The sequence below is a fragment of the Somniosus microcephalus genome, chromosome 5, assembly GCF_052327205.1.
Source record: "Somniosus microcephalus isolate GS21.2 chromosome 5, FLI_Smic_1.0, whole genome shotgun sequence".
Taxonomy (NCBI): Eukaryota; Metazoa; Chordata; class Chondrichthyes; order Squaliformes; family Somniosidae; genus Somniosus; species Somniosus microcephalus.
The window spans coordinates 91,765,957-91,792,238 of NC_140991.1; the positions used below are offsets into that span (position 1 = coordinate 91,765,957).

Sequence of the window (26,282 nt, forward strand, 5' to 3'; positions counted from 1 at the left end):
AACATAACTGTAGGGTAAAACAGAAAGCAATAATAATTTTAATTTCACTCAAAGCAAATGGCAATTATTTGTGAATAAGTTGAAAATCTGCACAAGGACATTCACACGTTTTATCTTGTGACCTCATTTGCAATCTGTTGATTTTTCCATAGGAATAGTTTTGGGTAGAATTTTGTTGTACTTGACATCTAGAACAAAGCTGTGAATAAACTTTTATTCACTGAAGAGCCTTTTGCACAGGAGATTTATAGATGGATGAATATATTACCTCAGTTGCCGAACACTGGATTTGCATTGGATTATGTGAAGCTCTATTGATTAAAAATGGCAACATACAAAAAGTTAAAACAATATGCATATGGGAGCTAAATGGAAATGAAATCAGAAGAAGGAAATAAGGATAAATATAAAATAAATATAAACAAATATAAGAAAGGATAATGGGAAAAGAATAGACAAAAACATGTTGCATTTGTATGGTTGGAAATACCCCGCTCTTGTTAGTCTGTGGTCTATTTATCTGTATTCTCTTTCATACATAAAGGGTTGACAGTGAATAGGCAATGGCAAACATTTAAAGATTGCATGGATGAACTACAGAATTTGATCATCCCTGTTTGGCATAAAAATAAAACAAAAAAGATGACTCAACCGTGGCTAACAAGGGAAATTAGGGATAGCATAATATAAATTGGCCAGAAAAAACAGCAAACCTGAGGATTGGGAGCAGTTTAGGTTTCAGCAAAGGAGGACAAAGGGATTAATTAAGAGGGGGAAAATAAAGTATGAGAGTAAGCTTTCAGGGAACATAAAAACTGACTGTAAAAACTTCTATAGATATGTGAAGAGAAAAAGATTGGTGAAGTCAAGCGTAGGTCCCTTGCAGTCAGAATCAGGAGAATTTATAATGGGGAACAAAAAAATGGCAGACCAATTAAATACATACTTTGGTGCTGTTTTCACAAAGGAGGACACAAATAACCTCCCAGAGATGTCGAGGAACATAGGATCTAATGAGAGGGAGGAACTGAATGAAATCAGTATTTGTAGGGAAATGGTGTTAGGGAAATGACGGGATTGAAGGCCAATAAATCCCCAGGGCCTGATAATCTACATCCTAGGGTACTTAAGGAAGTGGCCCTAGAAATAGTAGATGCATTGCTGGTCATCTTCCAACATTCGATAGAATCTGGAACAGTTCCCATGGATTGGAGGGTAGCTAATGTTACCCCACTATTTAAAAAAGGTGGCAGAGAGAAAATGGGGAATTATAGGCCTGACATCGGTAGTGGGGAAAATGCTAGAGTCCATTATAAAAGATGTAATAGCAGAGCACTTGGAAAACAGTGACAGGATCGGACAAAGTCAACATGGATTTACAAAAGGTAAATCGTGCTTAACTAATCTACTGGAATTTTTTGAGGATGTAACTGGTAGAATAGATAAGGGAGAACCAATGGATGTGGTGTATTTGGACTTTCAGAAGGCTTTCGAGAAGGTCCCGCATAAGAGATTAGCATGCAAAGCTAAAGCACATGGGATTGGGGGTAAGGTACTGACTTGGATAGAGAACTGGTTGGCAGACAGAAAGCAAAGAGTTGGAATAAACGGGTCTTTTTCCGAGTGGCAGGCAGTGACTGGTGGGGTACCATAGGGATCGGTGCTAGGACCCCAGTTATTCACAATATATATTAATGATCTAGACGAGGGAACTAGATGTAATATCTCCAAGTTTGCAGATGACACAAAGCTGGGTGGGCGTGTTTGCTGTGAGGAGGATGCAGAGAAACTCCAGTATGATTTGGACAGATTGGGTGATTGGGCAGATGCATGGCAGATGCAGTATAATGTGGATAAATGCGAGGTTATCCACTTTGGTGGCAAAAACAGGAAGGCAGATTATTATCTGAACGGCAATAGATTGGGAAAAGGGGAAGTGTAACGAGACCTGGGTGTCCTTGTGCACCAGTCGCTGAAGGTAAGCATGCAAGTGCAGCTGGCGGTTAAGAAGGCAAATGGTATGTTGGCTTTCATAGCGAGAGGATTCGAGTACAGGAGCAAGGATGTCTTACTGCAGTTGTACAGGGCCCTGGTGAGACCAAACCTTGAGTATTGTGTGCAGTTTTGGTCACCTTATCTGAGGAAGGATGTTCTTGCCATGGAGGGGGTGCAGCGAAGATTCACCAGACTGATACCTGGGATGGCAGGAATGACATATGAAAAGAGATTGGGTCGATTGGGCTTATATTCGCTAGAGTTTAGAAGGATGAGAGGGGATCTCATTGAAACTTATAAAATTCTAACAGGACTAGACAGACTAGATGCAGGCAGGATGTTCCCAATGGTGGGGGAGTCCAGAACTAGGGGTCACAGTCTAAGGATAAAGGGTAAGCCATTTAGGACTGAGATGAGGAGGAATTTCTTCACCCAGAGAGTAGTGAACCTGTGGACTTCGCTACCACAGAAGGCAGTTGAGGCCAATTCATTAAATATATTCAAGAAGGAGTTAGATATATTTCTTAAGGCTAAAGGGATCAAGGGATATGGGGAGAAAGCAGGGACAGGGTACTGAATTTGGATGATCAGCCATGATCTCATTAAATGGCAGAAAAGGCTCGAGGGGCCGAATGACCTACTCCTGCTCCTATCTTCTATGTTTCTACACACCAGCCTAATTTTTCTTGGAGTTTCTTTTGCTAAGTATTATGCTAATTTACTCAAATGAAAGCAATTCTTTTCATGCTGTTTAAAGTAGGGTTCAGTATGTAGCTGTGGAGAACTTGCCCCTCTAAAACTGTCCCACAATAGCAGAGTTCAAAATGAGACCTATGTTCAATATTTTCTACATATTGGAGTCATATCCTGCAGGAGCCAGGAGTCACATATTTTGACACAGTTGCAATGAAGCAATGCTCTGATGATGTAGTGCACAGGTATCCTCATGGAGCACATCTACTAGACAGCATTGAATCTTGTAGAGCTAATCTTTGTTAAAGCAGGTTGGCTTTCTTTTAACATGTCGCTCTTAAGTTTTGCAGTAGAACAGTACAGAATGAGAGCATGAATATTAATTCAGCTTTGTGAAACTATAAATCACTGCACCTGTCTCTGTAGATGGTGACACAAGTATAATCTAATCCTACGTTATCATTTCACATTCATCAATAGTTTCCTCTTGGACAGTTTATCAAATGGGAAAAATGTGTATATGGAGGTATTCATGATATACTGAAAATATGTTTCTGCAATACATCAAATGTATTATTTTAATCAGCATATGTTGATACAGTTCATTATCCCTACAATAAGTTTCTGCAAGGGAAGCACAGCTGTCTCTCAAAGGCTCTGTTATCCACCAAACACTGTTGAGTGAATACACACTGTTTGAAACAAGCCATTCCAATAAGGATAGGAGCCAAACAGCATCACTCATACCACATATCTTATATTCTGCTGGTGATAAAGAAGCTGACTTGTGCCATGCCCACCTTGTCTGAGCCTTTTCGACTTGTTAGAAAACTGCATAAGTGTATTCGGAAAAATATTGATTTGAGAAGGAAAAGATACAAAAGGAACATAACTTAATGTTGATTATTCATTGAAAGATTCCAGTAAAGCTGTTATCAGGGCTAAGCTAAGACTGGCATGCAACTGAAGAGTTGACTATAAGGTGAAACATTTTACACTAGCGTTATGCAAACTATTGGTGAGGCAACATTTAAAATGTGTACAATTTGGGATGTCTTGCTTCAAAACAATAGCAACAACAAATTGCATTTAATTAGCAATTTTAACATTGAAAAATTGTCCCAAAGTGCTCCACAGAGGGATAATCAAAAAAATTGGATCCGCACCAAAGTAAAAGGTGATAGGAAGGGTGAAAAAAAACTTGGTCAAGGAGGGTCTTCAAAGGAGGAGAGGAAGATGGAGAGAGTTAGGAATGAAATTCAAGAGCATGAGTCCTCGGTGGGTAAAAGCACAGCTGCCAATGGTGGGGTGAATGGGGGGCGGGGGGTGGGGGCAGGGAGGGAGGGGGGTTTGAATAAGAGACCAAAGTAAGAGGAACGGAGAGTTCAAGGGGTTGTAGACCTGAAGGAGGTTACAGAGATGGGGACAGTTGAGGTCATGAATATAATTTAAACATGAGGATGTGACTTTTAAATTTGATGTGTTGGGGGAACAAGTGCCAATGTAGCTCAGCAAAAACTGGGGTGAGGGATGAGTGAACTTTTGTTTGGGATAGAATATGGGAAGCAAAGCTTTGAATGAGCTGAAGTTTTACAGAAGGTGAAGACTGGGAGGCTGGCTAGGGAGCATTGAAATAGTTGAGTGTGGAGGTGACGAAGAATTAATAAGGGTTTCAGCAACAAATAGGCTGAGGTGGGGCGGAGGCAAGCGATGTTACAGAAGTGGAGAGGATATGGATGCAAAAGCTTAACTCGGGGTCAAATAGGATGCTGAAGTCGTGGACAGTGGTTCAGCCTGAGAGAGTGACCAGGGAGGGGATGGAGTTAGTGGCAAGGGTATGGAATTTATGAAAGGGGGTGAAGACAATGGCTTTGATCATCCTAATATTTAGCTGGAGGAAATTCCAGACAAGCAATCTGACAAGAGGTAGAACTTTAATTCATCAGTGCACATGTCAAAGCTAACCTCATGTCTGTGAATGATGTACTTAAGAGGCACCATGTAGATGATGAAGAGAAGACCAAAGATAGATCTTTGGGGAACTTTGGAGGTAACAATAGGAGGGTGGGAAGAAAAACCGTTGCTGCAAATGGTCTGGCTATAATCGGATAGCTAAGAGTGGAATCAAGCCAATAAAGACTCACTGAGCTGGACCAGAGGTCAAGGATGGATCCTTAGGTGACTTCCAAAGTGACAGTGCTGGGGTGGAAAGAGGAAGCCATTGATAGAGCTGCTCTGGATATGATCAGATAGGTACGAGTGGACCCAAGTGAGGGTAGTCCCACTGAGCTGGACAAAGGAGGAGAGACATTGGAGGAGGATAGTGCATTTGACCGTATCAAAGGCTGCGGAGAGGTTGAGGAGGATGAGAAGGGGTAATACACCTTGGTCAAAATCATGAAGAAATTTGTATGTGACTTCGGCTAGGGCCATTTTGTTGCTGATGAGGTATGGAAACCTGATTGGAGAAACTCAAACAGGGGGTTGCAGGAGAGATGGGCACAGATTTGGCAGGTGGCAACACATTCAACGATTTTAGAAAGAATAGCGAGTTTGGAGATGGGGTGGTTGTTTGCATTTACAGTATCAACTGGCATGGGGCCAGGAAGGGAAGTTGGGTGGTCAGCCATGTAGTGGGAATAGGGATAAGGGAGCAGGAGCAGGAGTTGGTTCTCATTGATGAGATAAGATCAGAAAGGGCATAGGTGGAGATGAGGGAGAACTAGGAAGGGCTGGGTGTCCAGGGCTATAGCAGGGGAAGTTTGGCTTGGTAAACAAGGGGAAACAGCACAGGCAGGTGAATGGATAGACTCTATTTTGGTGACAAAGAAGCCCGTGAGTTTCTCGCACATGTTAGAGCTGAGGGTGGAGGGAGCAGGGTTGAGGGGTTTAAGGAGGCAACTGGCCGTGGGAAAAAGAAGCCAGAGTCTATTTTTGCTTTCCAGGATGATCCTAGAGGAATGAATGGGGAGTGAATCTAGGTAGGGAGTAGGGGCCTGTGGGTGGTAAAGGATACAAGGAAGTGATCAGAGATGGCCTTGTCTGCGATTAAGACATGAGAATAGCGAGGCTACAAAAGATAGTGAGAAAAAGAGGCAATGAATATGGGTAGGAGAGTTTGTATGGAGGGAGAGGTTTAATGAGTTGGCAAATTTAACAGAGATATTATCAAGGATAGCTGAGGTTGAGGTTAAAATAACCAAAGATGAAGAGTCACAATGCAGAGGCTGCATGATCTCAAAAGAATCTCAGGGTGGGGCTGAGCGGGGATTTTGGGGAGAGATGACGGATTGAATACAATGCAATGCTTAAAGGAGGAGAAAGTGCCAGAGAATATGGAGTGAGACTTGATGATAAGGGCTACTGCCACTGTGGCAGTTTGGGCAAGGCTGGTGGTGTAGCCTTGTGGGGAGACTTTAATAAGGGGCAATGTGTTGCCACCCATGAGCCAAGTTTCAGACAAAATCAAGATGTCAAAACCTTCATCCACAATAAGGTCATGGATGGCAAGGACATTGACCTTAAATGAACAGGAATTCTGGAGGGAAATGTGGAGAGGGGCAATGATTGTTGATCAAAAGATCTTGCTGTATTGGAGAGGATTCAAAGAGTAACAAGAATGATTCAGAGACTTAGCTGTACATTATGAGGAGAGATTTATATAGTTAAACTTGTTTTGATTACAGAAAATAAATTGAATGCAGGAGATCCATTTTTGAAATGCTCAGAGGAATGGATAATGCAGATGCAAGCAGATACTTAACTTAGACTGTGAGCACAGAACCAGAAGACATAGGTATAAAATTAACAAGCCTTAAGCAAGGCTTCAAAATGGAAGCAATTTTTTTTGACAGAGCTATGAATAGTTATCAGTTTATGGAATAGATTTCCAGATAAGGCAGTTAATGCTGTCTCAGTGAACACCCTAAAAAAAAGTACTGCAAGAATTTCCAGTTAGCAAAAGGATTGAGGGTTCTCAGGATAAGTATGAATAGTGTTGATTGAAAATGGTGGGATGTAAGATTAGATCAGCCTCCTGGATTAATGTTTGATTTGTTTTTTTGGGGGGCGGGCAGAAACTTGGCGGAAGAGTATATGATGGAACAGTTTGTACCTGATATTTAGAAGGAACGAGCTTCTCAGGCCCAATTACAGTACTTTTTCATAGAATGGTCACAGCACAGAAGGAGGCCATTTGGCCCATCGAGCCCATGCTGGCTCTTTGCAAGAGCATTTCAGCTAGCCCCACTCCCCCGCCCTTTCCCTGTAGTCCTGCAAATGTTTTTCCTTCAGGTACTTATCCAATTTCCTTTTGAAAGCCATGAATGAATCTGCCTCCACCACCCTTTCAGGCAGTGTATTCCAGATCATAACCACTCGCTGCGTAAAAGAGTTTTTCCTCATGTCGCCTTTGATTCTTCTGCCAATCACCTTAAATCTGTGGCCTCTGGTTCTCGACCCTTCCGCCAATGGGAACAATTTCTCTCTGTCTAGACCCCTCATGATTTTGAACAACTCTATCAAATCTCCTCTCAACCTTCTCTATTCTAAGAACAAATCCAGCATCTCCAGTAGTATCTCAGCCATGCCCTCTGCCTCCATGCGTAGGTCGCCTTTTTGGTCCCTAATTGGGGCCAAACCTCTTCTTACTACCCGTTTATTATTTATATTCCTATAGAAGACTTTTGGATTCCCTTTTATGTTAGCTGCCAATCTATTCCCATACTCTCTGCCCCACTTATTTCCTTTTTCACTTCCCTTCTGAACTTTCTATATTCAACCTGGTTCTCACTTTTATTCTCGACCTGACATCTGTCATACACCACGTTTTTCTGTTTCATCTTTCTATCTCTTTCGTCATCCAGGGAGCTCTGGCTTTGATTGCCCTGCCTCATGGGAATGTACCTCGACTGTACCCGAACCATCTCCTCTTTAAAGGCAGCCCATTGTTCAATTACAGTTTTCCCTGCTAATCTTTGATTTCAATTTACCCAGGCCAGATCTGTTCTCAATCCACTGAAATTAGTCTTTCTCCAATTAAGTATTTTTATTCTAGATTGTTCCTTGTCCTTTTCCATAGCTACTCTAAACCTTATGATATTATGATCACTGTTCCTTAAATGTTCCCCTACTGACACTTGCTCCACTTGACCTGCCTCATTCCCCAGAACCTGATCCAGCAATGCCTCCTTCCTCGTTGGGCCGGAAACGTACTGATCAAGAAAGTGCTCCTGAACACACTTTAGAAATTCTTCCCCCTCTCTGCCCTTTACACTATTACTATCCCAGTCTATATTAGGATAATTGAAGTCCCCTATCATCACTGCTCTTTAGTTCTTGCACCTCTCTAATTTCCCTGCAAATGTGCTCCACTCTATCCTTCCCACTAGTTGGTGACCTATAGAATACACCTAGCAGTGTAATGGCACCTCTATTGTTTTTTAGCTCTAACCAAATAGATTCTGTCCTTGACTCCTCCAGGACATCCTCTCTCTCCAGCACTGTAATATTCTCCTTAATACTGCCACCCCACCTCCTTTCTTTCCTTCCCTATCTTTCCTGAACACCTTATAACCAGGAATAGTTAGTACGCACTCCTGCCCTTTTTTGAGCCAGGTCTCTGTTATCGCCACAACATCATATTCCCATGTGTCTATTTGCGCCTGCAGCTCACTTACCTTATTTACCACACTTCATGCATTTACACACATGCACATTAAACCCATCTTAGACCTTCTTGTATTCTCTCTTAGTCTGACCCCACCTAATACCGTACTATTTCTTACTCTAGTGCTATCTGTCTCTCCCCATCCTTTGTGCATCTTGTTTCTCCTTTCTAATGCTACATCCTGGTGCCAAATTAGTTTAAACCCTCCCCAACAGCACTAGCAAGCCCCCCCGCCCGCGAGAATATTGGTCCCAGCTCTGGTGAGGTGCAATCGGTCAGGCCGTACAAGTCCCACTGCCCCCAGAACCACCAATGTCCCAGGAATCTAAAGCCCACCATCTCTCCAGCCACACATTCATCTGCTCTATCCTCCTGAATCTATACTCACTAGCTCGTGGCACCAGGAGTAATCCGGAGAATACTACCTTTGAGGTCTTGCTTTTTAATCTCTTTCCTAGCTCCCTAAAATCTGCCTGCAGGACCTCATCCCTCTTTCTAACAATGTAGTTGATACCAATATGGACCACGGCTGTTGGCTGTTCACCCTCCCCCCTCAGAATGTCCTGCAGCCACTCAGTGATATCCTTGACCCTGGCACCAGGGAGGCAACATACCATCCTGGTATCACGTCTGCGGCCGCAGAAACGCCTGTATGTTTCCCTAACTATTGAGTCTCCTATCACTATTGCTTTCCCAATCTTCCTCTCTCCCCCTTGTACAGCTGAGCCACCAGTGGTGCTGTGAACTTGTCTCTGGCTGTACTCCCCAGAGGAACCATAGCCCTCAACCGTATTCTCCTTCCATCCTTACTTGTGTTGTCAAGAAATGTGACCCTGAAAACCTGCAATATTTTGGGGGGATTTGGAGTGCTACTGGAGCAGGTGGAGATGAAAATTGGGGCAATCTTGCATGAAAGTTTCATCAGTTAAAGGGATGGGTCCTTTGTGTCTATCCCCTTTCCAGCTCACTCGTGCCTTTCACCTCTGAGTCAGAAAGTTGTGGGTTCAAGTCCCACTCCAGAGACTTGAACACAAAATCCAAAGAAACGGGACTAGCGAGATGATGTCACCCACTGGAATTCCTGCCATGAAGCAGGTGTACAGTATTCTAAGCTGGCAGAAATGGGGTCCACCAAAGTGAGTATGGCCCTGTTTGCCTTAAAGCACAACACTGAAAAGTTAACAGCTGCTGTAAGCAAACCAGCCTCCCAGGAAAAGAGCCCATTTGTGCTGCATTATTTAATTTTCTGCCAACCTGCTGACAACTTGCTTGAGCGCTTGGTAAATGCTGCTGTCTTTCTCTCCACCATTTACTGGATGCCCTAGTGGCCCTGATACTGTCACAGGTGCCCACCCGTTCGATGTAAATAGCCAAACCCCAGGAATTCTGATATGGTCAGGTACATAACTGTGTAGCATACATGAAGTCCTTTTCCACCATTGTTATCAATGGAGAAGCATCATGGGTTTTCAGGGCCTATGTTTTTGACCTCATTAAAATCCATTATTTTAAGTTCTTGCTTCCCAAGCCACTTCAGTGAGAGACGTAACAGATGTGGCTACAAATCTTCTAGAGTGGCCGCCTTTAATTTCAATGAGACCTGGTACTTCAAAAGTGGTTTGGAGGCATCTGAGCCGGTAAAAGTCACTACCAGATGAGTGTGCAATAGTAGCTAGAATTAATCCGTTTTTTGGGGTTAAATATCTCTGGCCTGGGTCTTCTTACGATCACTGGAATTGTTCATGGATCCTAGTGGACTGCCACCATATTTATATTATTAGTATTTGGGAGGAGAGCAGAGACTCAAAATGCCAGATTTCTATAAAGACAATACATAGCTTGAATGAAGTTTTTTTTTCATTAAATGAAAGGGATGGAGAACACTTTGAATAGGAAGCACACCTACATCTTTTCCTTTTGTATAAACAGTTCATAACAAAAAAATCTTCCCATAAAATGGTAGATATTCCGATTGGCTGGTTGCGCCAGCACAGATCAGGTGATCAGGGGTCAGGAAATCAAGTGAGCAGGCCTTAGTCCGATTCCTTGCCTGATTCTCATGGAATGTGATTTTCCAATCTGCTGCCTTTGGGTGAAAGAGTACTGTTGAGAAAAGAATCATGCAAGAGCTTTGTTAGGTCTCCAAAAAATTATGCAAATGACAAAAATAATTTTTGCCACGGTTTCCTGGCCTTCTTGCAGGGAATGTGTTTTGTAAACCCATACAAAATGCACATTTCTGGAAAGGCACATCTGGTCTTCAAGAGCTTGTTATCGTTGAAGTGTGTTCGACTGTTTCCTGCTGTAATTTACTTTATTGGATTTGTAACTTCTGTTATTTTTTGAGTATTCTGTTGCATTTATTTTTGCCTCTCAGTTTTTCCTTTAATTTTTGTCTGCTTTTTCCATGTCATATTCCTGGGATCTGCAATTTGCTCACAGTAACCAAATTTCAAAAGATAGGAATTCTTCTAGGAACCTACTCTTTCTGCTGGTTTTGGAAGAGAAAGAGGAAGATCTTAGGAGAGATCAAAAGCAGGTTCGCTTACACCAGAGGCATACTGCTTACACAAGCTCTTAACCACTTTCTGTGCCTTTGTCACCTCTAGAGTCAACTTTTTTATTCGTTCACGGGATGTGGGCGTCGCTGGCAATGCCAGCATTTTTATTGCCCTTGAGAAGGTGGTAGTGAGCCTTCTTGAACCGCTGCAGTCCGTGTGGTGAAGGTACTCCCACAGTGCTGTTGAGTAGGGAGTTCCAGGATTTTGACCCAGCGATGATGAACGAACATTGATATATTTCCAAGTCAGGATAGTGTGTGACTTGGAGGGGAAATTAGAGGTGCTGGTGTTCCCATGCACCTGTTTCCCTCGTCCTTCTTGGTGGTAGGGGTCACAGGTTTGGGGGGTGCCGAAGAAGCCTTGGCGAGTTTCTGCAGTGTGTCTGGGGAATTTATAATGGGAAACAAGGAAATGGCAGACCAACTAAATACATACTTTGGTTCTGTCTTCACAAAGGAGGACACAAATAACCTCCCAGAGATGCCGGGGAACATAGGGTCTGATGAAAGAGAGGAACTGAAAGAAATCAGTATTTGTAGGAAAATGGTGTTAGGAAAATTGATGGGACTGAAGGCCGATAAATCCCCAGGGCCTGATGGTCTACATCCCAGGGTACTTAAGGAAGTGGCCCTAGAGATAGTAGATGCATTACTGGTCATCTTCCAGAACTCGATAGACTCTGGAACGGTACCCATGGATTGGAGGGTAGCTAATGTTATCCCACTATTCAAAAAAGGTGGTAGAGAAAAAGCGGGGAATTATAGACCGGTAAGCCTGACATCGGTAGTGGGGAAAATGCTAGAGTCTATTATAAAAGATGTAATAGCAGAGCACTTGGAAAGCAGTGACAGGATCGGACAAAGTCAACATGGATTTACAAAAGGTAAATCATGCTTGACTAATCTACTGGAATTTTTTGAGGATGTAACTGGTAAAATAGATAAGGGAGAACCAGTGGATGTGGTGTATTTGGACTTTCAGAAGGCTTTCGATAAGGTCCCACACAAGAGATTAGCGTGCAAAATTAAGGCACATGGGATTGGGGGCAAGGTATTGACTTGGATAGAGAACTGGTTGGCGGACAGAAAGCAAAGAGTTGGAATAAACGGGTCGTTTTCCGAGTGGCAGGCAGTGACTAGTGGGGTACCCAAAGATCGGTCCTAGGACCCCAGCTGTTCACAATACATATTAATGATCTGGACGAGGGAATTGGATGTAATATCTCCAAGTTTGCAGACGACACAAAGCTGGGCGGGAGGGTAAGATGCGAGGAGGATGTCGGGAAACTCCAGTACGATTTGGACAGGTTGGGTGATTGGGCAGAAACATGGCAAATGCACTATAATGTGGATAAATGTGAGGTTATCCACTTTGGTGGCAAAAACAGGAAGGCAGATTATTATTTGAATGGCAATAGATTGGGAGAAGGGGAAGTGCAAAGAGACCTGGGTGTCCTTGTGCACCAGTCGCTGAAGGTAAGCATGCAGGTGCAGCAGGTGGTTAAGAAGGCAAATGGTATGTTGGCCTTCGTAGCAAGAGGGTTCGAGTACAGGAACAAGGATGTCTTGTTACAGTTGTACAGGGCCTTGGTGAGACCGCACCTTGAGTATTGTGTGCAGTTTTGGTCACCTTACCTGAGGAAGGACGTTCTTGCCATGGAGGGAGTGCAGCGAAGATTCACCAGGCTGATACCTGGGATGGCAGGAATGACGTATGAGGAGAGATTGTGTCGATTGGGCTTATACTCACTGGAGTTTAGAAGATTGAGAGGGGATCTCATCGAAACCTATAAAATTCTGTCAGGTCTGGACAGACTAGATGCAGGAAGGATGTTTCTGATGGCCGGGGAGTCCAGAACCAGGGGTCATAGTCTAAGGATAAGGGGTAAGCCATTTAGGACTGAAATGAGGAGGAATTTCTTCACCCAGAGAGTGGTGATCCTGTGGAATTCTCTGCCACAGAGGGCGGTGGAGGCTAGTTCATTAAATATATTCAAGAAAGAGTTGGATATATTTCTTGAGGCTAAAGGGATCAAGGGATATGGGGAAAAGGCAGGGACAGGGTACTGAATTTGGATGATCAGCCATGATCATGTTGAATGGCGGAGCAGGCTCGAAGGGCCGAATGGCCTACTCCTGCTCCTATCTTCTATGTTTCTATGTCTTGTTGACACACTGCAGCCACGTGCGCCAATGGTGGAAGGAGTGAATGTTTAACTATTCCAAAGCTCTCTTGGCTGGCCGACAATCTCCACTTTCTCTAAACTTCAGTTCATCCAAAACTCTGCTGCCAGATCTTGTCCCGTGGCAGGTCCCTATCACCCCTGTCCTCACTGACTTACTTTGGCTCCTGATCCTCCAGTGCCTCCAATTTAAAATTCTCAACTTTGTGTTTAAATCCCTTCATGGCCTTGCCCCTCTCTATCTCTGTAACACCTCCAGCCCTGCAATCGTCCTCCTGAGCTTTCAGTGTCTCTAATTCTGGACTTTTGTGCACTCTGTTACTATGGAGCAGGTGAAGAAGGGGGCCCAGCCATCACCATTGGAAAGGAGAATATTCAGACTAAGTGTGAAGTTGGAGATGGCTTTTAATACCTACTCCTACTTCAGCAGGACACACATTCAAATTGCAACATACGGTTGAAAACCTTGGCAAACTGACAGTTTTGAATGGCTTCCCTGATAGCATCCCTGGACGGGTATGCAAGGAATGTGCTGATCAGCTGGCTGATGTCTTCACCGCCATCTTCAATCTGTCATTGGCCCAGGCAGTAGTCCCTACATGCTTCAAGACCACTACCATTATTCCTGTGCCAAAGCAAACGGCTGTGACGTGTCTGAACGACTATCGACCTGTCGCACTCACACCCATCATAATGAAGTGTTTCGAGAGACTGGTCCTGGCTCACATCAAAGCCAGTGTTCCCGCCTCTCTTGACCAACACCAGTTTGCCTATCATGCAAACAGATCAACGGAGGATGCAATCACAACTGCTCTACACTCTGCACTGAATCACTTAGACGGTAAAGAGACCTACATCAGAATGCTGTTCATAGACTACAGCTCAGCATTCAACACTATCGTCCCCAATAAGCTGACCACCAAACTCCACACTCTTGGCCTGAACACTTCCCTCTGCAACTGGACCCTGGACTTCCTAACAAACAGACCCCAGTCTGTCAGATTAGGTAACCACACCTCCCCCCCCCCCATGACCCTGAACACAGGGGCCCCACAAGGATGTGTGCTGAGCCCCCTCCTCTACTCCCTCTTCACCCACGACTGTGTGGCTGTTCATGGTTCCAACACCATCATCAAGTTTGCGGATGATACCACGGTGGTAGGCCAGATCACCAACGATGAGTCAGCCTACAGGGAGGAGGTCCAGCATCTCGTGAAGTGGTGCGCCGATAACAACCTGGCCCTCAACATCAAGAAAACCAAAGAAATCATTGTGGACTTCAGGAAGTCTAAAGGCGGAAGTCACACCCCCATCCACATCCATGGGGCTGTGGTGGAAAGGGTGGACAGCTTTAAGTTCCTCAGAGTCCACATCACGGAAGACCTCTCCTGGTCCCTCAATACCTCCTCTCTGGTGAAGAAGGCCCAGCAGCACCTATACTTCCTAAGGAGGCTGAAGGGATGTAACCTGTCACCCCTGATCCTCTCTAACTTTTACCGCTGCACAATAGAGAGCATCCTGACGAACTGTATCACAGTATGGTATGGCAGCTGTAGCTACGATGACCGGAAAGCCCTGCAGCGGGTAGTCAAAACTGCCCAACACATTACCGGCACCCAGCTACCGACCATAGAGCACATATACCAGAAACGCTGTTTACGGAGGTCACGGACCATCATCAAAGACCCTACCCACCCCAGCCACAGTCTGTTCGCCCTCCTGCCATCTGGGAGACGCTACAGATGCATTCGCACCCGAACGACCAGATTTAGGAACAGCTTCTTCCCCAGGGCTGTCATCCTACTGAACTCCACAAATAAACTCTAAAGCCTGCACATCTGCCAATGCACTTTATTATGTTTATGTTAATGTTTATGTTAATGTATTACAAGCCAAATGAATGTTGAATGTTTAAATGTCTTAATCTAAATGTACACTCTCGGGAGCCGCAAGCCTACATTTCGTTGTACTGCACTTGTGCACTAACAATGACAATAAAGTTGATTGATTGATTGACATAATGGCCCGGATTTTCCGATCGGAGGCTTCCTGCGTGCGGATGTCTCCGATCTGGAAAAAATCTACGCACTTACCTGTTGGCTCTGTAGGTCCTGACACTTCCGATCCTGGACCTCTCCTGGTCCGCCCGCGCAGAGGCCCAGGTATCCCAGGGGCTCGGGCAGTTAGCAAGCGTACCTGGGATCACGTGGGCCATGGGGAACCAATCAAAGAAGGGAATCCCCCTTCACACTTTTGGCAGGTCTTTCAGCTTAGATCCGTCAAAAGCATGAATGGGGATCACTCAAAAAACACACTAAAACATTAAATAATAATTTTTTTTTTAAATCACGTATTTAAAATTATTTACAATTACATTAAATTAAATATTTTAAACAAAAAGTTAATTTTTTGAAAAAAGTAATTAAAGTTTTTTACGGGGCTAAAATAAACTTACTTTTTTTTAAAGTCTTTTTTAATTAAGTTATAAATGAGTGGAAATTTTTTTTATTTTTTTTTACTTTTTTGAACTCTTATGCTGGTAAAAGCAGGCCTTATGCTTTTACCAGGTGTAAGATTTTTAATAGTTTTCAGTGGGTGGAGGTTCTGCAGAAAGCGGAACTCTCTGCCTGCAGAGGCCCTTCTCCAGGGCAGGCGTCCGATCTGTCATCTTGACAGAACAGAAGTGCCGGTTTTCAGCACATGTGCTTCACATGGCAGAAACTGGCACTTGCGAGGCCCCTACGGGTGCGTACACACCCGTAGGGGTCGGAAAATATGGGCCAATATTATTAAAACACGACTTTCTCATATTTTTCCCTTTTCTGTCATTGTAGACCTGAAAAAACAGCCTGTCTGCACCACCAGCCCAAAACCAAACAGCACCTACATCCCTCTCACCAAATTTTGCAAGCACCAGCACAATGACCTACATCCCAGAGGATGCAGTTAGTCAGATTGATGAGGAGTACCAGGTAAACTTGAGCTCATCCAAAACTCTGCTGCCCGTATCCTAACTCACACCAAATTCCGTTCATCCATCACCCCTATGCTCGCTGACCTACATTGACTCCCGGTCCGACAACGCCTTGATTTTAAAATTCTCATTCTTGTTTTCAAATCCCTCCATGGCCTCGTCTCTTCCTATTTGTGTAACCTCCTCCAGCCCTACAACCCTCCAGGATCTCTGCGCTCCTCCAATTCTGGCCTCTTGCACATCCCCAATTTTCATTGTTCCACCATTGGCAGTCATGCTTTCAGCTGCCTAGGCCCTAAACTCTGGAATTCCCTTCCTAAACCTCTCCGTCTCGCTACCTCTCTCTCCTTTAAATGCTCCTTAAAACCTACCTCTTTGATCAAACTTTTGGTCACCTGTCCGAATATCTCCTTATGTGGCTCCGTAGCAAATTTTGTTTGATAATCGCTCCGGTGAACCAACTTGTGACATTTTACTAGGCTAAAGGCACTATATAAATGCAAGTTGTTGTTGCGACAGGGTGAACAGATGAAGAACAGCAAGCAGTGGTGGCAGAGTAGGAATAAAAACATGCTGCCAGGAGGAGCAGTTCGAGTTGTCTCTCAACTGCTGACACCAGCGATTGAAATCTCCTGGGGCCAACATACAAAAGTTATGAACACGTTATTGCTTCCCAGATCTGTGCCCCTCTCTCCCGCAGCTCCCTGTTTGAATCCCTCAAATCAGATTCCTGTTCCTCCCATAGCATCAAAACAGCCCTAACCAAAGGCATGAATGACATTCTCTGTGTCTGTGACAATGGTTCATCATCACTCCTCATTCTCCTTAACCTCTCAGCAGCCTTTGACATGGTTGACCATACCATCCTCCTCCAGTGCCTCTCCTCCATTGTCCAGCTCAGTGGGACTGCCCTCATTTGCTTCCACTCTTACCTGTCTGATCATGGTTGGGATGGCTCTATTAATCTCTCTTCTTTCCACCCTGGAACAGTCACTTTTGGAGCCCCCCAAGGAACCTCCCCTTGTTCTCTCCCTCTTCCTCATCAACATGCTGCTTCTTGACGACATAATGGGGTAAACTTTCACATGTATGCTAATGACACAGAGCTCTACTTTTCCAACGTTTGACTTAACCCCTCTACCCCTCTGTGCAATCAGACTCCTTGTCTGACAATCAATCTTGGATGAGCTGCAACTTCATCCACCTAAACATTGGGAAGACGAAAGTCATCAACTTCAGCCCCTTCCACAAACTTCGTCCCCTCATCACTGACTCCATACCCTTCCCCAGCCACTGCCTGTATTGAACCAGGCTATTTGCAACTTTGGTGTCCTATTCAACCCTTAATTGAGCTTCAGATCCCATATCCTCTCCATCAGTGACTGCCTATTTCCAGCTCTGTAATATCAGCTGTCTCCACCCATCTGCCGATGACACCCTCATCTCTAGTTTGTCACCTGCAGACTCAACTACTCCAATGAGCTCTTGGCTGGCCTCCTATCCTCCAGTCTGTGTGAACTTCAGCTCCTTCAAAACACTTCTACTCATATCCCATCCCAGGTTAAGTCCCACTTGTCCAACACCATGCCCTTGCTGATCTAACATTCCCCCAACACCTAAAATTATTTATTTATTATGCTTGTGTTTAAATCCCTTCATGGCCTTTGCCCTCCCTATCTTTATAATCTCCTTCAGCCCTACGACCACTCCCCCACCCCAAAAAAAACTCTCCATTTATATGACTGTGGCCTACATTGGGGCACCATTTAGGGCCATATCTTGAACTGCCCAGGCCCCACAGCCTGGAATTCTCTCCCTAAACCCTTCTGTTTTTCTACTTCCCTCTTTTTTAAGACTCTTCTTAAAACCCACATCTTTGACCAAGCTTTTACTGAGCCTTCCCAGTGTCTCCTTTGGCTCAGTCTTCATGTTTTCCCTTGTGTCTTTGTGAAGTGCCTTGAAACATCTTTAAAGACAGTAAAGGAGCTATATCAGCACAAGTTACTTTTGTTGCTGTTGTAAAAGTGATGAAAGAGCTGTAAGATTGTGTGAGGACTTGACATAGGCCAGAAGTAAACATAGAACAGGTTGACCGGCAACACCTTGGACCACCGACCTAGTAAATGGTACTGTTATGTGGCTTTATTTGCTAGATTCCTTAAGGTGTACATCTATTCCTAAGATTGACAGGTACTGCGTACAGTATTGACCATGGCTTCCACCTCCTGCCTGGCATGTGGCACTGCTGTCCTCTAGGGAGGTTGCCTGGAGTGCCAAACAGCTACCTCATGCAGCAAATTCACTTTGCCAGCCATCAAACAAGGGGTTGCATGCATCCCTTGCCCACGACTTTGTTTCATTCCAAATACTTAAACACAATGGGCCGTAGTTTGCGACCCCCTTACGAGTGCGTTCGAGGTGCGCACGCACCCATAGGGGCTGCACAAGTACTGGGTTTAGGCATGCGAAGCGCATGCGCTGAAACCCGGCACTTGCGATCTGCCCGCTGAAAGGCCGTGGAATCCTTACGCCTGGTAAAAGGAGGCATAAGGCCTGCTTTTACCATCATAAGAGGTTTAAAAAATAGAAAAATAAAATTTTATCACTCACCTATACGTTAAAAACCCTGTCCAATAAGGTAAGTTTATTTTTAGCCCTGTTGAAACAAATACATTTTTTTTCAAAAAATTAAATTTGTTTAAAATATTTAATTAAATGCCATTTTAATTAATTTTATATATGTAATGGTTTTTTAAAACTTATTTCATATGTTCGTGTATTTTTTAAGTCATCCCCATTCATACTTATGACAGTTCCGTACGTATGGAACTCCCATAAGTAAGAATAAGGATTCCCTTTTTTCATTGGTTGGGCTGGCCCACGTGATCCCAGGGGTGCTTGTGAACTGCATGCGCCCCTGGGCTATGTGGGCCTCTACGCATTCTACCAGGAGAGGTCCAGGATCGCAAGCCTCCGTATCTCCCGGACCACCAGGTAAATGTGTTGAAAATTTGATGATCGGAGGCATCCGCCTGCGGGAAGCCTCCGATCGCAAATTCAGGCCCAATAAAGGCTCAGCTAATTCCCGCCCCCATAATTTTTACCATTAAGTGTTAATGCAAACTAGGCTGATAGTTGTATAAGTTATTTAAATTTATTGACCTTGGAATATATTGCAAGGCTGGAGCTAACCAAAACTTGCAAGCACTTCACTCACAGCATTCTGGTCCCATTGGTTCTGTATGGGAAAGTGTTAGTCTAGTGTTCTTGATCCTAGACATTGCACAGTTTTGGGGGCAGAAAGCCAAAGCAGCAGGGATAGTGGCCACACCCCATTTCCTCCAGGTTTCCACCCCTTGATGCCTCCAAAGAGAAAGTCTGATGGATGGGGGGGCAGGGGAGGGGACACTTCTTTTACCTGCCTCCATCTGCTCCCCCACCTCATGATCATGATATCCCATTTAGGGGCAGGAATAGTGAGATCCCAGGCTTCCCACCAGTACCGCCCCTTGTACAGCCAGCAGTAACTATACCTGCATGAATCAGGCATACTTCCCATACAGGGCCTAATGTGGGTCACATAATGCTGTGCTCAAATTGCAACCAATGTCAGACCAGCCTATGCCTCTCCTCACCCCTAACATCAGGTCCATGGGGCAGGCATCCAGCACTGGCACAGGGGTCCGTCCCTAATATTCAAATGATCCCATTCTCAAAATTTGGGACGGAAGTCTCACCCCCTCCACACTTCTGAAGCGCAGCACCAGGATCACAATTTCTAGGCTAGGATTTTTTATCTCAAATGAGGGGATTGCTGGGCTTAAGAAGGAATTAAAATCTTCAGACTCAACTCAAAGTTAGATGGTGGGTGGATGTGTAGCAAAAGTTAACAGGCACACCAAAGCGACCAAGCAGGGAAAGTATAGCCAGCGGTATACTGAAGCACCTTTAAAGTGTGCGATAGGTACTTCACTGGGGAATACATGGAATAACCTGATATTGGACTTTGGTAAGATTCGTCAAATGAAACACAACTATAACCTCTATCACTTGACCTGCATTTCTAGCTGGGCTAACTTTCCTTTCCACTTATGATAATTCTCTCTGATAAATAAGGGAAAGAAAAAAATAAAGAGAATGAGGTCATGAAAAGAACATAAAATAAATATAATAGGGGAGGTAACCAAGAAGAAATAGAAAGGAGAATTGCTAGACGAAAAGAGACCAAGGTCCATCTACAAAAGCAAAATACTGCAGATGCTGGAAATCTGAAATAAAAACAGAAGGTCAGGCAGAATCTGTGGAGAGGGAAACAGAGTTAACGTTTCAGGTTGATGACCTTTCATCAGAACTAGAAAAAACAAGTTCCATCTAGTTCGTCTTCTACCATCCTGGTGATGAAGTGGTAGCAGTGGTGTAAGTTGATGAGGGCCCAGCCCGTATAAGGCAGAGGGCCAGTGTTTCTCTCTTAAGTGGCACAGAAATACTGGCATTAGTGGGCCTGATTTTCAGTTGAGGATATTAGAACGCATGTCTATGATGAACAGTCACTCCCCCCACCTCCACATATACACAGTGGGAGCTGGTATTGATAGGCTAGACTGATGGTTCTCTGTACACTGGCTTACCATTCAATATGTGGTGGACACCAGTGGCATCTATATTGGTAATCTCACTTACACAGACCATGGACACAGTAGGAGCATCTTCCATGAATGTCCCTACTTCTGCTATGGAGGCATTGGAATCCAAACTTGGGAAAATGATTGCAGGCGATTACGAGAAAGGGATGAGAGGTCTCGTCAATTGGCCAGAGTACTGTGCTCACACAGATCCATGGCCATCGTGAAGAGGTGCACCCACCCTCCCTGAAATCGTGGCATTTCAAGGACTCCACACAACAAGTGCAGCCTGTGAAAACATACAAATTTATTGATGTTCTTCAAGCTTATGAAGCAGATTCTTACAATGAAAATGAGAGAAAGTATGAAATAAAAATTGAAAATGCTGGAACTAAAGAAAGAGAAAGCATGATGATCATCAAATGGACCTCACTAGTCATGCAAAATAACCACGAATAAATGTTTCAGGCTGAACTACTTTTTCAATTTTGAGTAAACATTTTTGTTTCATTCTTTTGATCATCCTCAGAAATTAATATGCTTTATACAATCTTCATCCTCAATACGAATTTGACCAACAAATTAGAATTTTAGACTTTACTTAGCCTTTTACTGATGGATGTTGCAGACACCAGTGAACTGTAATAGTAATGGTCCAAAAATAATTTCAGACTGTGTAATGCAATGTTTCCTAGGAAGGAAATCTGTTGTGAGTGTTGTTAGGAATTAAAGAATTCTAGTGTCTGAGAAAATTGTTTTTCATCTTTCATGCTTTTCTGATATTGATGTTTGCCAGAAATATAATCTTGAACAGTGGAAAATTCAATGAAAACAAACTATGGACACTTAGACATTATGCAAAATATTACTATGCTCCTAGAGGATAACTGCATCAGTTATATTAAATTGAATCATTAGAGTCTAATATGCAGTAGCATAGAAGGCAGTAAAATCAGCAAAGCCGAACAGACGCCGCAATGTTTATTCAGTGTAAGCGGGGCTTGAAATTAATGGGAGTCTGAGAAATTATTCCTCTCAAGTCAGATAAACCTGACCCAAAATCACTTTCAAAGGGGCAAGCTAGTGAAAAAATACCTGCACCCTCAGTCACTGGTGAGATACCTGTGTGTGTGCTAAGGGCACACTGCTCCTAGTAGAATCTCAGTGTAATTTAAATGTATCATGGGGATCTGTGTGCTGCTGCTATTGACTTTCAGTCTTTCACATGTGAAATATTTATTCCATCAACAATGAAATGATCAATTATGCCTATAAGGTAAACGCTGTTACAGTATGTGTACTTGATTTTGAAACCCTGGCAGACCTTTTGCTTTCTGAGGGTTACTATTTGAGCAGGTACAATTTGTGGCAATGTTATGTTTAAAGGTTTCATTGTGATGTAATTTGCAAAGCAGTGACTGGTTTAAGTGGTAACTGGTACAATGTACATTTTTTGGTTTTATCAGGTGTGTGTGTAATATAGACTGCAGCAGATTCAACTACAATCCAGTGTGTGCATCTAATGGAAAGTCATATGATAGTCCTTGCCTTGTCAAAGAAGCATCCTGCCAGAGACAGGAGTGGATTGAAGTAAAACGTCTTGGTAAATGCCAAGGTAAATGAATATCTTTTCAGAAATGATGCATTGAGACTACATTCACAGTGATGTTCAAAGAGGCTGACATCTGTTTTGGGTGGCAAAAAATTCTGTAAAACATTTAATCAATTTATCCATGTGTAGAGTTTTAGAAATAATAAAGTAAAAGCCATAGTTGATGCATCATTTAGCTCACCCATAATGTAATTATTGGCATTTCACCCAGTCTTTTTCATTTCCATTCACCTCACGTAGCATCCCAATGAGTGTTTAGCTCCATATGATTGCGCATTTCTGCCTTTTCAAAGCTATTGTACATTTCCAAATTACTATGTTTTCCATTAATAATTATGCAGTTCTAAATGAAAATATGCCTCCCCTTTAATAGAACTTGTCAGCATATTTGTTCTCAACTACTGTCTGGTGAATCATCTGTTAATGCATTTAGCTTGTCTCCAAGCAGTAAATGGCACCAAAGGAAACTCACAGGTGCATCGTGGGAGGCTGGGGAATAGGACTATACCAAGGCTCAGTCCAGGGATGACCTTATAAAGGGTAAATGGATGAGGCCATATTTGCTAAGGGTTCAATTATGCTGTATAAGGCCTATTCCATGCACATCAATCTCTCAGCTCTAAAAAAAAAATAATGAAAGCTGTTTTGAGGTTGTCAGTATTTTGGATGAAGAAAATCATTCCAAAAAATACATAATTTTAGCTGTCATTTCTGTCGTGTTAATAAAAAAGGAGTAGCAATTTCATATTTTATTGCAAATGACAGATACTACTTATGCTTACCTTGTTTCAATGCAGATTTTTTTCCCCATCTGAATTACACCAAGAATAGTTGGATCTTTAAAGCAGACTTATAAAAATACGGACACCTAATGCCCCAAAATGGCAGGCAGGCAGGAAGCGCGCGCAGTCTTTAGGCTGGAAGTGCACTAGGCGCCACATTGGGTAAAGACAAACAAGAGCTGCCCTTTACCCACACTGAAGTAGGAGTTAGGCCCATCGCATCTGCAAATATGCTTGAGGTCCCCTCTCCAAGACTGGTTTGCCCTGAGGCAGCCTGCGCCATTGTGGGCTACATTCACGGAAACTAGCCCTAGCGATTGCCTTAAATAACAACAGAAAATTATGTCTGTTTTTCTTTCTTCGCGGATGCTGCCTAATCTGCTGAGTGTTTCCAGCATATTCTGTTGTTTTTTCAGATTTCCAACATCCGCAGTATTTTGCTAAAGTAAGTTACTTACCTGAATGTAGAGCCGGGAGGAGCAGGATTGCTCCTTCCGACCCCAATTTTAACCACCCTCCTGATCACTGCTGCTCCCGACCGCCAATCCTCCCCTCTCCCCCCACCAGCCTCCTGTCTGAACACCCTGATCGCCCCTGGTACCCCGTGATCCCAGGCCCCCTGACCCAATCCTGACCCCCAGACAAGCATTGTCTCACGTCCCATCCCCAACCTGACCCCTGAACCCACTTGCCTGTGGGCCACTGTGAGGTTAGCAGTGACCTGTTTTTCCTCCACTCTTTTCCAGCGGACTGTTGTGCCACACCGGTGCTATACAATGAAGTCTGAGGCCCAACATCTCGAGAGCCTTGGGCCTCACCATACTGGTGCAGTGTATTTAACCCAAAAATGGGCGCTTCCGAATTTCTGGGCCTTGGATATTTGATTTAGATATCAAAATCCTATTAGTAGTGAGCATGACACTTTTGATACAGATATTAGGGTAAAGGTTCCACGGGAGCGCTCAACTTTAGCAGAAGATTGGCATATACCTCAGAGAAACTGCATAATTTATGCTATTTTCCTGGAGTTACCTGAATATAGCTTCCACTGAAGTTACGGCAGGAGATCGGGGGAACTCCCCCACAGAAATTCTAAACCATTGTATATATAAAATCTCTGTAATCTGTCATAAATGTGGTAAGTCTGTTTCTGTGTGATCCGCTAATTAAAGTCCTGTGCTCTGAGTTACCTGAATATATAGGACTCAAAACAAAATAATGGATCAGATGTAAACTGACTAAACAATACATGGTAGACGTTATGAAGTTGGTAGGAGCGCTTTTATTTGGGCTCTGAGGTCAGTGGGCTTACGGGATTTTCTACAGATTCATTTCCTCCACCAGAATCTCTTGTTTAGATTACATGCTTTCAATCATTTCCTCTCCAGAATCTCTTGTATTGCCAGCTGAACCACGCCCCAAATCCTCCATTGTGGTTCTAGTGAGAGAGCCTCGTATTGGGAGTGTCAGACTGTAATGTCTATCTTTATATTGACTAGACTAGATGAACAATTTTGGACAGAAGCTTAATGTTACAGCACTTCTGGCTCAGTGAATTGTGTGAATTGGATCATGCATGCTTAAATGCAAGTTAGAAGATGGATTAAACATTGGTACTCAAGGAACGACGTCTTTATAAACAACCAAGTAAAAGGTGACCCTTTGTTGAGAGCTGTCCAATCCTTGATGAAAGCACACGATGGCATGTAGATTCTGCTGAAACGAATCGTCAATCCATCACGGAGACCTTGACTTACAATAAGATATCAGGGAAAAGATAAATAATTGATCCATGAAGCATTCAGAAGATAATTTGTGGGAAGGAATGATTATTGTGTTGTTGAGATACCAGAAGCATCCACAGGGTTGCTTCTCAACAGCAAGGAAGTCGTAGTGCGGATTTGAATATAACATTAATCATTCTCTAGCGCCGGAATTTACTATCTGCCCTAACCCTTAAACAAATAAAGCTATTTCTGCATGTATATGTGTGTATTTTAAAGTAAAGCTATAATTCTTTCCATTTTCTCCCTAATCCCCTTTGATTTTCTCAGGCCACACAGATTCCCATAGCCACCAAGCTGATCTCCAGTCTCTGCTTATATTGCAGATGAAGTATGATACAGTCAGATGAAGTCCATGATAGCACAAATTGTACATGGCTTATGGAGGAAACGGGCTTGATGGGCTAAATTACATCTTGTTAATCTATATTTTGCTATGTGTTATAACCATGCTTTAGTCCATTCAGCTGTTAGGTAAGAGGCCGATGATGATTCCAATTATTATTCCCCCTCAACCATGAGCAGATGCTTGGCCTGCAGACAACAGCTCCCTAGAGCAGTGCACCCGAGACCAGGAAGTCAGTGGAGTGGAAGATGTCACACCAGCTGCATGCACCAATACACCATTTCATTACACTGCCCAAATCTGGTCCCACTTTGATTTCTGCAGGACTTAAATAGTTAAAGAAAAAGGTTCATATACAATGATACCAATGTAGCAACAACTTAGAATCATAGGATGTTATACAGCACAGAAGCAAGCCATTCGGCCCATCGTGCCAGTGCTGGCTCTTTGAAAGAACTATCAAATTAGTTCTACTTCCCTGCTCTTTCCCCATAGCCTTGCAAATTTTTCTTTTTCGTATATATCCGGTTCCCTTTTGGGAGCCAATTCAATAATAATTTTCACCACCCTTTCAGGCAATGAATTCCAGATCATAACAACTCTCTGCGTAAATGTTTTTGCCTTATGTCACCTTTTGCCAATTACTTTAAATGTGTGTCCTCTGGTTACCAACCCTTCTGCCACTGGAAACATTTTCTCCTTATTTACTCTTATCAAAACCCTTCATGATTTTGAACACCTTTATCAAATCTCCTATTAACATTCTCTGCTCTGAGGAGAACAAACCCAGTTTCTCCAGACTCTCCACGTAACCGAAGTCTTTCATCCCTGGTACCATGCTAGTAAATCTCCTCTGCAACAGAATTGGCCAACATACTCCAGCTGGGCCTAAACAGTGTTTTATAAAGGTTTAGCATAACCTCCTTACATTTGTACTCTGTGCCTCTATTTATAAAGCCAAGGATCCCGTATGCCTTTTTGCAGCCTCCCAACTTGTCCTGCCACCTTCAAAGACTAGTGTACATACACTCCCAGGTCTCTCTGTGTCCCTGCACCCCCTGTG

General features: G+C 43.5%; 1 protein-coding gene across 1 annotated transcript in view; it reads left to right on the forward strand.

Annotated features, from left to right (window-relative positions):
• Positions 1-26,282, forward strand: part of LOC147117200 (tomoregulin-1-like) — a 367,875-nt gene that overhangs the window by 243,210 nt on the left and 98,383 nt on the right. Inside the window, 1 exon segment of the mRNA XM_085987985.1 lies at positions 22,162-22,310. Coding sequence (XP_085844111.1) covers positions 22,162-22,310 — 149 coding nt within the window.